This window comes from Strongylocentrotus purpuratus, unplaced genomic scaffold (genome assembly GCF_000002235.5).
Source record: "Strongylocentrotus purpuratus isolate Spur 01 unplaced genomic scaffold, Spur_5.0 spur5_scaffold_9, whole genome shotgun sequence".
NCBI lineage: Eukaryota > Metazoa > Echinodermata > Echinoidea > Camarodonta > Strongylocentrotidae > Strongylocentrotus > Strongylocentrotus purpuratus.
In genome coordinates, this window is record NW_022145615.1 from 9,092,399 (window position 1) to 9,107,266 (window position 14,868).

Here is a 14,868-nt window from a genome sequence, read left to right on the forward strand (position 1 = left end):
AATTTTCAAATGCAAGAGTATGAATTCCCTTTAAGCTCCACCCAAATAGAGCATTACACCTGGATGTGCACAATAATAATAATGATGTTCTAGAACAGATCATGTTGAGCTTGCAGTGAACAGTTAGACAGTAATGGGATAATTAGCAAGTCTAATTGAATTATCATAATTAATACATCCATATTCTTTGCTCATAAGGCTACTGTGTAGAGAGATAGACACATGCAGTATGGATACACATCAAATGCATGGCCGTATGTATTATCTCATTCTATCTTAGCCAACACTAAAGAGGTGGTCGAGTTCTGGTTAATATGAAACACGATTTTGAGTTTTTTCATTCTTTTTATGCCAATGCAAGAGTATCACAGAAAAAATATCCCCTGGAAAAAAAAAGGATTGCTATTTGAATGCCCTCCTATTCAAAACACGACAAGAAGGAGCTGCAATATGGTTGGACCCAGCTTCATACTACATATGTTTGTATAATCCCATATATATATTTTTAGGTGCAGTGCATGTAACCTTAAACAAGAGTGGGTCCATTTCTTATTAAGTTAATGATTCCAATTCCTCACTGGCAGTATACACCAATTATTATGTAGTTGTACATGTAATACCTAATCAGTGCACCCTTCTCTCTTTATAAGACGGGGTGCTTAACTCAACTTTATCTTTGATATTATGTTCGTTTCCTGTCAACATTATGAAGCTGTAAGGGTCATTGAGTGCATTCCAGTTATAAATTAAACAATTTAATAAATTATCAGATCATATACTTACATTGACAATAAATTGAATTGTTTATGTCATAATACAATAATTGTAAAATTAACCAAGCTAGAAGTACTCAACAATAACAAACCGTTTATCACTCCAAAATGTTTTTAAAAAATCAATATAAAAAAGGTCAAGATCCATTAACTGTGCAATTCATAACCATGTGGGCATCATGCAACATTGGAAAACTGACAAAATACATCCCACAGCATGACGTCAATATAAATATTCACTGAAGTCAGGAAGGAATTGATTATAAACAAAAAGGATCTGAAATGCCTTCAAGTCTTTAATGGTCCGTGACATCAATGAGTTTTATTCGGAGCGTGGAAGGCGAACGGCTGGGCAAATGGTTATTCATGACAAAGGCTGTTGACACTAATTAGAAAATGAATGGTTTAATGTTTTCCTGTAATGGGCAATTGCATTCTGACATAACTGGAGAAGTACAAAAACAAGAAATGTGGAAGGTGATAATTTAATGCCTGAATTAGTTGGCTTTTGAATAGCAATTGAATGTTTGTTTGCTTTGTTGCTGTTGTTTTGGGGGAAAGGTTTTTTTTTACAGTATCTTTTAAGGTACAATTTTATAGTGCAAAAGTAAGTACCGGTAGAGAAAAATACAAAAAATATGATATACACTAAGATATGTATTATACAGCTTGCTGTTAAAAACCAAAACAAACTCCACTGAATATACATTGGAAATTTTCCTCTCCCTTCCCTCCCTCCCTCCCTCCCTCCCTCCCTCCCCCTCCCTCCCTCCCTCCCCCCCCTCCCTCCCTCCCTCCCTCCTTAGTTTCTCTCCCTCTCTCTTTCTCTGTAGAACCCAAAACAAACAAATGAAGATCTCTAACCCTCCCTCCCTCCCTCCCTCCCTCCTTCTCTCCATTTCTCTCCCTCTCTCTTTCTCTGTAGAACCAAAAACAAACAAATGAAGATCTCTAACCCTCACTCCCTCTCTCTCTCTCTCTCTCTCTCTCTCTCTCTCTCTTCTCTCTCTAACAGCCCAGGCATGGATTGACTTAATTAGGACAGGGTTGACATTCACTTTGACTTGGTATTAGGGGTTTGTGTAACAGGATTATATGGGACCCAGGCTATAAGGGATTATTGGATTATATCTCTTACAGGAGCATGTCTTGTCTAGCTGTCGACCCACAATTTGGAATCATTTCCTCTGCGATGACTTCAGTGACGTTACCGTATAATAAGACCCACAGCGAACCCAGGCGTGCCTCGAAACCGTACCGCGATCCGTTTAAGAGTCATTAAATTGCCTTACCTGTATGTAACTTAAAATGTGCCTTGAGGCAGCTTAAAGAGAACTAAAGTGGGTTGAAAGAGGCCCTCTGTAGTGTGGTAATGCAATTTTATTGGTATGTTTAGCTTTGGGGAGGGTTGATCTACTATAGATGTAGATGTATTTTGTACATTAATTCTTATCCATTGATGATTTGCGTTGCATTAAAGGTAAAGACCAGTTATGGTCATGCGATTGCATTGTGAAAGAAACGTTGTGGAATCGATCAGAAAAGGTTGATCATCTAGCATATAAGTATTGGTGTGCACTGCAAGGTTCTGGAATCATCAAAATGATAAGAAATATGGCCCAGTCTTCGTAAAGTTACAATCACCGTACACAGAAAGATTTATATGGGACTATACGCACACGTGCGCGACATGTGCGTTTATCTCTCACAGACCATGTAGATAAACTAATTTACCAAATATATCACAAATTAGTTTCCCGGCAAATTTTTTATCATCATGTATTAGTCAAAACATATTCTTTCACATGATTGGTAATAAGAGCTTCCATTTCATTTTTTAAAATTGGGGCGTTTCCAATACTGGTCTTTACCTTTAAGGAGGACAAATAATATGAAATTTCACCATCCGATCATAACTATCTTGATAATCAGACCGGCGATTGGCTTGTAAAATTCATGGGATTCCTGACTGACCTAAAGGTTTATAATTATGATTGCAGCATGTGCAACTAAATCCAGGATTTTGTTTCAGAATCTGAGGCAATGTTACCGAGTCACTTTAAAGGTGGATTAAAAGTAATGTACAAGTAATGTGAGCAAGTAACTAATCTTGTTTGCAATGCACTTACCAGAGAAACATGTACTCCATTAATCCTACTGTTTTGCTTTTCCTGTTTTCATAATTAAAGGGAAACCCTTTTTTCAGTCTTTGCAGTGGATATTAAATTTCATTTTCCAATTTCATCCTTTTAGAGATGTCCATGGTCAGCACACAGCTTGTATTTACAGCAAGCTTCAGGCAAGTACTAATACAGGAAGTCATTCTGCTTTTCCTTTTTGCCTGGTCCTGTGTCTATCCGTTTTCTTCTTCTGTGAAACTGTTCTGCATGTAGTGTATGTAATATGCTGATGCGTGTTTTTGTGTGAATACAGGTGTATGTTTTTATTACTACTGCCTGTCGATTAATTTTATTCAAACTTCATTTATGTTTATTTATTTGTTCATATTTGTACAGGGTACCTCATAATAACCTTCTCTTTCTTAGAGGTACTTCTAATGTATTTGTTTCTATATATTCATTATGTAATGTTTTTTGATGGAAAATAAATTGAAATTGATATTGAAATTGAAATTCATATTGAAGTTGAAATTGAATTCTTTTTTTGTTTTAACTACAGTTGACTCAAAAGAAACAAATAAGACCAGCATGTGCACTGGTTGAATAATCACATTGCTGCTGAAAATGCAATGCTACACAAAGATCAAGTAAAAAACAAACAATTGCAAAAAACAAGCAGCGTTACTGCTACATCAGCAGACTCTTTGATGATTGCCTAACTGAAACTTGAGAAAAATGTGCATGGATTTGGTACATGGACTAGTAAACAATGCTTTGCATAATTTCATGTATTTGGAATTTTAAAAAAAATCACTTTGTTGACTAGCTCCTTTAAGAGCATCCAGTTCTGTGAAAGGCCGTTACTGGCCGGACACCCACAGCACAAAGACGGTACTATTGATGACACAAAAGATCTGTCGCTGTTCACAGAGTACATCATCAAGTTTCAAGGTATTCTCCACTCTCTGTCAACATCCGCCCCTTGCAAGTGTCTTACTCACGCCGAAATCTGAACCGCAGCTAATTGACAAGCCTATATCCAGCCTTATACCAGCAATACCATGCTAGATAAGTCATCGTAATTGTATTAGCTTTTCTGTTTTTTGGTGTAGCTAGTACCGATGGGGACAGGGTTTGTGGTCCTATCTTTTTGTTTTTCAGAATATTACAGAGTTTGTGTGCGATTCTTTCAATGGTAAGTAGTTTGGCATTTGCATGGTGTTCCATTTTTCATTATTCTTTCTCATCATGCATCTTTGAGATACTGTTGTTCAATGTGCATCTTGACCTAATAACTTTTCCATCAATGGTCTCTCTTCCCCACACTCTATCCAATTCATTCACGCTACCTCGTTCTCTCTCTCTCTCTCTCTCTCTCTCTTTCTTTCTTATCCCTCCCTTTCTTTCTTTCTTTCTTTCTCCTTTTCTCCCCCCCCCCCTTCTCTCTCTACATATATGTTTCCTCTCTTTACCCATTCCTCTCATCTAGCTCACTTGCCATTTCTCCACTCCAGCCTTCCTTCCCTCTCTCTTCCTCAATCCCCTCTACCTTCTCTACCTTCTCTACCTTCTCTCTCTCTCTCTCTCTCTATCTCTCTTTCTCTCCCTCCCTCCCTCGCTCGCTCCCTCCCTCCCTCCCTCCCTCCCTCCCTCCCTCCCTCCCTCCCTCCCTCCCTCCCTCCCTCCCTCCCTCCCTCCGTGTGTGTGTGTGTCTCTCTCTCTCTCTCTCTCTCTTTCTCATACCATTACAGCCAGCCCGAGTTCCCCCTTTAATAATGGCAGGGGAGGATAGAGGAAGGAAGAGGAAAAGCAGTAAGCCATTCTTAGATTTCCTGCTGACAGCCAAAGACTTCCGCTCCCTGCATCCGTGGATTCATGGATCACCAAACTTCCCGAAGAGGGTTTCCCCTTGCACTATGAGATACGGATGATGCAGTTCCTGTTCAGATTACGGAATCTAAATCTGATTCCTCTACTGTGAGCCTATGTGGTTTTATACGTTCGCACTCTGGTGGCACGATTAGTGAAAGTTCATATGAACTCAGAGATATCTTATCCACTGAGTTCTTGATACCATGTATGGCACAAAACAGTCAATTGTTATTCTTATACATAGCCCCTCTGTATGGTCTGGACTCCCTGACTGTACACTTTAAACATGACTGTAAAAACTCCAGGAGATACCACATACTGGGTAAATAAATTAATGATTTTTTTTTTGCTTCAACAAAATGAAATTTTGTCAAGTTTTATTAAAGCGCTTTTGTCATTAAAAAGCATCTGCATTTCTAAACCAGCATAAGTTTTGATAAAATCAGAACAGTCATGAATATGCCAATGAACAAGTACAAATACATGTCTACTCTAAAGCATAAGGGATTTTCGTACTTTGCATGTTTTGTCCAGATAAATCCAGATCACTCTTGCTTTATCTCAACTAATCTCAAAGAGATGGGAACAGCAGCATACACAATATGTGCATACATTATAACATGCATTTCATGTTGGCTACATTCTGTAAAAGGGCAAAATATCAAGAGTCATATACTATATGGCATGTCTGATAATTTCACATAAATCCAGATTAATTTTTATTAAGCTAGGATAATCCAGATGCAACAAACACAGTCATACACTTGTAATGTACGAACAACTACACTAATAGATAACATCGTCAACTGTCTCAGCTATAAAAAAAAAAGCAAACAAGTCGCTGAATTATATATTAATACACCTATGATAAAGATTAATACTTACAATATGTATGTGATTACTCCGATGGCCCTGTATAGGATGGGGGAAAAATGTGAAAGAGAGAGAGAAATAAAGAGAAAAACATAGAGAAAGGGAGAGAAGGAGAGAGAGAAGGAGAAGGAGAGAGAGAGAGAAGGAGAAAGAGAGAGAGGGAGAGAGTGGGAAAGAAAGATGGGATTGGAGGGTAAGCCAGAAAAAATAAACAGAGGATAAGGAGGAAATGTAAAGAAAAGGATAAACAAAAGAAACAAACGTTAATATTCATGTAGCCTACAAAGGTACACAATTAAATATTGCAAATTCAATTCATTCACAAATCATTCTGTTTGGAGCCAGGAGGTCATTGAATGAGTAAAATCATACAAATCAATGTCCTTCTGGCTCAAAACGCACAAAACAAACTGTATTTGTTCCGTTTCCATTCAACTTTTTAGCCTTTCATATCTCTCTCTCTGCCCCTCAAGAGCACTAATGTTTCAGCTGAAAATATTCTACCCTTGTTAATTCCTCCTGCGTTGTTTCCAATGTGTCTACCGTACTTCATTCACGGGGCCTGATCGCGACACCTGTCCCTGTTCTGGGTTGTCGAACCCAATAACACAAAAATTGATTATCGCATCGCATTTGACAGTCCCCTTGGCCTTAATTTAATATCTGGCTGCGAGTGAAGGGAGAGGGTAGGAGAGCTAGGTGCCTTCAAAATCTCAGTATAGACATCATAAAAGTTGATTAGATGCTATCTGACAACGCTTTGGAAGTGTCTGGTTTATTTTTATCTTTTTGATTCTATATTGGTGTAAGGAGGTTGTATCATGACATGAAGGCAATACCATGGACAAAAATATATTGTTATCCCTACTGTATGTGCATGTACTGTATTATAGAAGCATAGAACAAATAAAGGTACCTTTCAATGCATAGGAAACTAAATTACAAAATGAAACATGAAACTCCTACATGTATGTATCTCTGCTACCTACAAAGTTGAAAATGTAAATAAATTGCTGAATGGATTATTTCAATCCAGAAAGTCTCACATAGAAAACTAAATCTGCCGACTTGTCAATTATCACACTGTAACTGGGAAATGAAAAACATCAGTATGACTGACTGATATCGAATAGACATTTTCCTCTAAAAAGCCTTTTCAGCAAAAAAGGAATGGAAAGGCACATGACAGGGCATACCAAGCAAGTATCCGATTGGGGAAGGGGGTGGAGGGGGGGGGGGGGGGGTAAAGTAGATCCAAGTATAGAGGGCAAGAAAGGAAAGGCACCCTGGTCCCATGACCATGCACCTCCTTCTCTCCTAAAATATCAAAATAAAGCTAATAAATGAAGGAAAAAAAACAATAACAGAAACCATGCAGAGAGATTCCATCACATGCCATATTCATGCTGCTGACATAGCGCTTGGGTGCCTGCCTTTCATAGGCCCAGCCGTGCGTGGCCCATTTGAGCCGACCGACGGTGGCGATAACCTTTAGCGCCAAACGTCACATCACACGGACCGCTGACTTTGATAACAATGGGCTGTGAAGAGTCCTGTTCAGGAAATTTAACCGACTCAACGCTAATGTAAAATCAATAGAATTGGGGACTTACGGGAGCCGAGATTGACTTAATAGATTGATCCAGGGTTAAAGGCCAGTGTATACAACTCCTGTATAATACTACTAGGTCTGTATCTTAGGCGCCAGGAGAGCGTTAGCTCTGTGTGAAATATCATTGTAATAATGCCCTTCTGGCTCCAGACATGGTAATCTTTCAAATGCACTGAATGAAGAGAAATGAAAAATTAACTTTAAAAAGAAACTTAAGAGAAAAGAGAAGATAAGTGTGAAAATATTTTACAACTGGTATCTGATTCTCCTCTTTATTTTATTTTTTTGATTATATGATGAATCAGGGAAGCTCAAGCTCAAGTTTTTTTTTTTTTTTTAATGGCAATTAAACTTGCACTATATACACTGCCCACAATAAGGCTTGGCACAGACATTATTTTCTGGGTTTGGTGCAAGATCCAAGAGCTTGGTAAAACAAAGAAATCCATCACAAGTTAAAGGGTAAATACAGGCCCATTTATGGACCCAGGGTGCACTGGGTGCCATTTCTATTGTTCTTGTGTTCCGGAATCATATCAACAACAAAATCTAAACTTCCCATTCAGTAAATTATCCTTTCTTTGATTCAATAATAAACAAAAACGACTACCTTTAAGAGCAAGTGTACGAAGCGGTTTTAATTCCAACTGAATTAATACAGAAAAGGTCACCTGCATAACATTGCTAAATGGCTCCAAATCAACGTGTAACAAAAAATGTTGGGAAGCTTTTTGCTTTGAATTCTATTCTTTTTATAAACACCTACAAGGAATTTGTGTAAGAAACTAAAAAATCAATTACAGGATCAAAACGATCCATATAAGAATAAAGGCGTGGGCGACTATGCGGGATGCTTTGTGAATGTTACTATTAAGCCCATACATGCTGACAAAGATTCTATGAAATGAAGTTCTCTGGGAAAAAGTTCAAAACCAGCAGGTTTATCGGACAATGCAAAAAAATCTCCGAAAGAATAAGTAATGTTAACTGTGCATCGCACCCTCTTTCTGTTTAAAGTAATATATGAAAATTAAAGTTGACTATGATGATGTTACTTAATAATGTACAAAGTTGGTGCACATCCACAATTAAAAGCACAGGTTGTTATTATATACTTTTTTCTTCTTTTTTTCTCTCCAAATATTTTGTATATGGAGAGAAACATGCAGATACATTAACTTTCTGTCCACATACTATATACACACTGTACATGTATGGGCAGGTGTATATATATTTGCCCTTAAAAAATGCACTACCGTAGTTGTGAAGTTTATTTCAGTGATTAAGTGATTATAATCTACAGACAAAAAAAACTTTATTAGAGATTGGTTGTACTTGTACTTTCAAACCTGCTTTGCTAAACCTTGAGTACAATAGTGTTAAAGGTAAAGACCAGTATTGGAAACGCCCCAATTTCAAAAAATGAAATGGAAGCTCTCATTACCAATCATGTGAAAGAATATGTTTTGACTAATACATGATGATAAAAAATTAGCCGGGAAACCGCCTACTAATTCATATATTTGGTAAATTTGTTTCTCTCATGGTCTGTGAGAGATATAGGGTAGTCCCATATACATCTTTCTGTGTATAGTGCTTGTAACTTTACAAAGAAAGGGCCAAATTTCTTATCATTTTGATGATTCCAGAACCTTGCAGATGCTAAATGCTAGATGATCAACCTTTTCTGATCGATTCCACAACGTTTCTTTCACAATGCAATCGCATGACCATATTAGCTTTAACGGTCCACACCCTTTTAATGCATGTGTTACAAACATTATAAGTGACACAGTTACATGTATGAGTCATGAATGTTAATAAAAAGAGGTCTGTAAACTTTGTTTAATGTCTTCTCTCTTTGATATCACACTTCAAGATTTCATGCTGAGATCAAGAGTGTTGACTTTAAAAAAGGGTCCACTCAAATATGAAAGTTCTGCATAATATGAATTTAGAGAAACATGATTTCTCCCACATAATGCACAGTGGGACCAGAATTCGGAGAGTCACCAGTACAAAGATGAGGATTCAGTTGTTTTTTAATAACTCAATGCAAAAACTTTTTTCAAGCGTACTTTCATGAAACAATGTTTTTTCCACCATGAGCACAAGTGAACCCAAACATATTCAAACCTGTATTAGTGGTCACCTCTCTGTAAAGGTCACCTGTTTATAATGGCTATGTCTATTGTCTTCTTTGAGAAAGAAATGTGTGTTGTAGAACCTGTCTAGAGAGGCCACCTGCCTACAGTGGCTGTTTTTGCTGTTTTCTTTGGGTGGCCTTTATAGACACATTTGACTGTACTTTAAAAATGATACAGTACTTACAATTATCCCACTTTTACACTATTCAGCTATGCCACTATTAATTATTTGCATATTTATGTTTAATAAGCATACATATAATCCAAAAGCAGATCTGCTTTCAAAATGATACTAATATACTTTTAACACTTGCTCTGTTCAGCTATATATTTGTAATACTATATATATTCATATGACTTCTATTCAAACATGTATATGATCATAAAGTTTCCATAATCTTGTATATTACTTTTTGCACATTATAATCTGTGTCAATTCCATCCTGGAAATGTAATGGAATAATTCAATATAGAGAATCAATATAAAATGCTACTCAGCCTTTAATCCAACTCCCTTAATAATACAATCTTCACAGACAGAAATGACTTCAACATTCTGCTTTTGTTCGCATTTCTTTCTTTAACATGCCTGTTGAAATGATACAGCTCAATTTATCAGTCCGTAAATGCCAGAAGAACAGAGTCATCTTTCCGAAACATGAAAACATGTCAACAGTGACATCGGCAGAAGACAGAAAAAAATGCATCCTCCCAGATTAGAAGACATCATGAAACGTTTCCAGTCGGCTTTCCAAACTTGATTCCTTTTCCGCACCCTGTCTCAAAACAGACCTTCCCGGGATTACGGCATTATCCTCCGCAAGATCGATACCAAGATTTGTCCAAGTTTATTCCTTGATCAATCTGACCTGGATATGGTTATCTTGAATTGGCATGCATCAATGTGGGTAAACCCCCAGATTATGACTAATGTTGATGAGGATCACATGTTATGTTTATTCCCCTCCTGTGCCTAGCTAATGTATCCATGTTAACATCAGATTGTTCTTCTTCTTTAATGCCTCAGTTTTCATATTTCAAACTGCTGAACTGGGTCATAGTATGAGAATGACAATATCAAATGCTGAAATAAAAACTGACCTTATGAAGTACTCTAAAAGCATTGTAAGGTAAATTTTAAATGCAATGTATTTCTAATTTGTACTGCCTGTATAATTCACTTTCTACCGGAATGTTTTGCCTAGGGATCCAGAAAACCGTTTTTAGGGTAGATGCACCTCTTGTTGGCATAGAGCACTGGTTTGCATAGAAACACAGTAAGTGACCAATGTAAGCAACAAAGAGACTCCACAACTGACCATCAGAAATGTTTATTGTACACCAAATATATATGGACTGAAACAGATGTACTTTCTTTCAATGAAATTGATATCGACATTCCACCATATTTTTTAAATAACTAAATTTCTCTGCCATTGCACCATGGTGCTACAGTTTTAGACGATTGCTCCCCTTTAATGGTGAGGCGTAAAGGGGAAAGGTTCTTTGAAAGGGAAACATTTGTTCCTGTGAAGGGAAACATCAAGTTCCTGCTTTCCTGTCATACATCTAGATGGTGCATGACACCCTGTGGAAGGTCTGCTGAACATACGCTCTACCAGGAAGTCTTTGAGGGATCACCGAGGGGTTCTTGTTGCCAAGTCGACTGCTTGCTCTCCCACTCATGTTGTCCATACAGATATCTACCATATGTACATGTAGGGTTGAAGAGTGTTGTTTGTAGGATGTACAGCGTACAGGATATATGTGCTCATTTTATCTCTTTTATCTACTACAAAATTGAAGTACACTGTAAATACAATGCATATGCACACATTTTTAAAAGTGACAAAGTCAACTCTGGCAATAAGTTGACCGCAGCAGGTAAAGGGTTAATGTTCCTTTGCCATTTTGTTTATATCTGGCCAAATGAAGAAAAAAACAGTATCTATAATGTAAAAGAATTATCCAAAGAGGAGTCCACAGACATTTAAAAGGAATTACAGTAAGACATTAATGCTTCTCAAATCAGACACACTCTTTACAGCTCATGTGCTTCCAAACCATCTTGAAATCTTCTTTTTTCCTCCTAAAATCCTCTCTGCATTGTACATAGCATCTTTAGAGTACAGAACTCTGTGGTACATGAACCTGTACTATGTGACACATGCATGCAGCCACTGTTAATGCATAGAAAGTGTCAATTTACATTCAGGGTGCATCATAAATGCAGATAAGGAAGACTGAGAATGTTAAGATGGGATAGGGATGGGAGAGGTAATAGCTAAAAGGGAAGTATATTTTAATTCTCCTCTTGTCGAAAACCACATTGAACATCGACCAGCTTTAATACTAAAAGCTCTCTCAGGCTTGGCATCCAATCTGTCAGTACGTGCTCTTAATGTGTGAGTCGTCCCACCCACGCACAAATGTGTCATGTACCTCGTTCATGTATACGAACAAGCTAGAACAGAGTACCTGCAGACCAAAGAACTATCAGGAATGGGATTAAGGGCTTTGCAATAGTACTTCCCCTCTCCCACTTTAGATGATCCAGCTTTACACCCTTAGCAATAGAAACCTACACCCTTCACATGGAAAAAAAGGGTGAACAGAGAACAAATTCAGGGCTAACAAGTCCTCTGGAATTGATCATTTTCCTTTTAGATAAAGAAATGCACACCCCATCTCTAACTTGCCATGCGGTGCATGCAACATAATGAAAGATGAACATACGTGTGTATCAAAAACTGACCAAAGTAAAAGCATATTCCACCCCCCCCCCCCTCCAAAAAAAGGGGGGGAAGGGGCATGGGAAGTGAGGGAGGAGGGGGGGGGGGGCAGAGGATGGACACGAATCTAAGAAGTCATTTGGAATTGACAAATCACTTTTCTCTCATTGAACAGAGAGGATCGTGCCATTGTCCAATATTCTGATGACTCGATCAGTACCATAAAAGACTTTCAAGGCAATCCGGATGAATTTTTACAATAATTCAATAAAAACATCTTTGAAGGAAAATTCATCTAAAATGTTTAATGATGCTACATGTATGTACCAACAGAATAATTGTTTGATAGTAATTGTAAATTTCAATATCATAATCGTGCTTAAATTGCTTCTTCATTGATCCTATGGTAAAGCAAGACAATTTCAGATATGTTGTCTATATGTAGTCTACAATTAGACAGACTTCAGAAAGCTCTATCAAGTCAGGTTTTCCATTTTCTCCACAGAACAATAAAGTGAAGGTATATCTCTACAATTCAAGCATTCTTTCACCAAAAAAATATCAAAGCTGTATCACTTTAGGACCAATCAAGACCAATCAAAATGTGTCCCTTCTCCAACATTTCATTTAACCAATTGCTCAAAGGAGACCTATTGCAGTAGACTGAGTAACTGAAGAACGTGGCACCATTAAAATAAATTTGATTAATAAAAATGAAACATACTGTCTTGGCAGCATGGTGGCAGACATACGTTACCCGGTCTCTCATCACCGTAAAGTTATGAATGTTCGAGAGACAAAGCTGTCGCGGGAGGATGCCCAAATTATCTCTCTTCCATCTCTCATCAAATGAAATCGGCCGGGAGGGACGGATATATTCAAGTCACGGATACAAATCCCTTCTTCTTATAGACACACTCCATTCATTCAGACAACCATAATTCATTGTACAGCTGTACCAGAATGCTTTAGCTATACAATAAATAATAGATTTTTCCCTAGTCTGAAAGTGGTATAAAGAGTAAACGTTGTCTGTTTGAGCAATTTTACAAACAAAAACTTGATAATAATTGTAATATTCTGCTTTAATATAGCGCTTAATACATCAATGATGTCTCTAAGAGCTATACAAATATATTATTACCCCGGTCATCGGATTCAGGCTTGCCCGCACACAATGTATGCACATTCTCGACTCCCTGGGAAGCATTCCACAAACTACATTAACTTTCACATCCTACCAGGTACCAATTTAACACCTGGGTGGAGAGTGGCAAATGTAGATTGACGTCTTGCCAAAGGACGTTAGTGTCGGGTGGGATTTGAACCCTGTACCTTGTGATCTGCAGTCGGGAGACTTATCCACTGGACCACAACACCTCTACAGCATCAGAATCCCGCTCTAGCCCGCTCTAGTCCGTAATTCCTATTATACAAATACTGTATAACTGGGCAGGGCTCATATCGTGAGTGTGCACTGACGATTGACCAGCTGTCATGTCAACTGACCTCTTCAAGTTCGTGTTTCATACATCGTTTCTTTAAACGTTTTAGTTTTCTAGTCTGAATGCTCCTTACGCTATACAAAGAATCTTTACATGATGTTTCTTTATAATACGAGTTTCATATAAACTTCCTTCAATCTGAACAGACTAATAGCAGGACACGGCTTGCATACTTGGACATTTTTTTTTTATGAGAGTGGATCTGCTGGGGGCTAAGTATAGAGAGCCTTAATTAGCGGACTCTCATTGCCATTTCAAATGGTGTTTATATTTCGATTCCCATCTCTCTAACTAATGTACATGCAGCCAAACCATGATGGCTATCTATAGAATGGCCCGTACATTAAAATCTAATGCCCCTTTTTTTGCTTCTCAATTGCTCCTTATTTATTACTCATCCTCATTTCTACCCCTCTTCTCTAAATGACCTATTTACTTTAAATGACCTATGTACTTTAGGCTTGTATCAACCTTACAATTCAGGAAGCATGCTTTATAAATTCATCCACTCCTATATAGGGACTTCCTCAAGCCAACTAATTCTGGACAAAATGTTCATTGTAAATCCTTGTTGTTTTCTCTTACTTCTTTTCTACTGGTGCTGTATTATCAATAACTGTGCATGTTTGAATCGTAGAGCATTTTGTAATCCTTTTTGCAAATGTTTTTTTTTGTATCCATCCTTCTTTTGGCATCTATCATTTTATGATTCATATTTTTTTCCCCTTTTCTTATAAGATTGGACCTTTTTTCTTCATTCTTCTAATCAATGCATTAAACTCAGGACAATTTTTTTTCAGAAGATAAACATTACAGCTTTCTCAAGCTTTGCCCCTCTATAGCAACACCAGTTGAAGAAAAAAGTATCCACATTTTTAAAAATACTGTTTCTGCAAGAGTGTCCTTCAATTGAACTACAGTCACAATAAATTTGAACCAAACAAAAGACTATTTTGTTGTTTTTCTCCACATAATGGTTTCAACAACAAAAGGATGACCTTTTCATGGCCTCACATTACATTATTAATCAGTTACAGCTCAATGACTGAATACAGTAGCAACTCGTGCTGATATGGTGCCAGCACCTTGATTTTATTGTCTGGAAACATTGAAATCATACCATGAAAAAACGTTCATACTTCTTATATTCAAGTTTCTTGTTTGTTCTCTACTACGGTGAGAGCTGCAAAGAGATACTAGGCCTGTCCTCATTAGCTCCAGATTTCCAAATGGC

The 14,868-nt window shown here is 37.5% G+C and overlaps 1 protein-coding gene across 2 annotated transcripts in view; it reads right to left on the reverse strand.

Moving 5' to 3' along the window:
* Nucleotides 1-14,868, reverse strand: part of LOC115920601 (death-associated protein kinase 2-like) — a 79,154-nt gene that overhangs the window by 19,951 nt on the left and 44,335 nt on the right. For both annotated transcript variants that reach the window (XM_030976699.1, XM_030976698.1), the window contains exon 6: nt 5,651-5,677. In XM_030976699.1, coding sequence (XP_030832559.1) covers nt 5,651-5,677 — 27 coding nt within the window. The remainder of the gene's footprint in view (nt 1-5,650; nt 5,678-14,868) is intronic.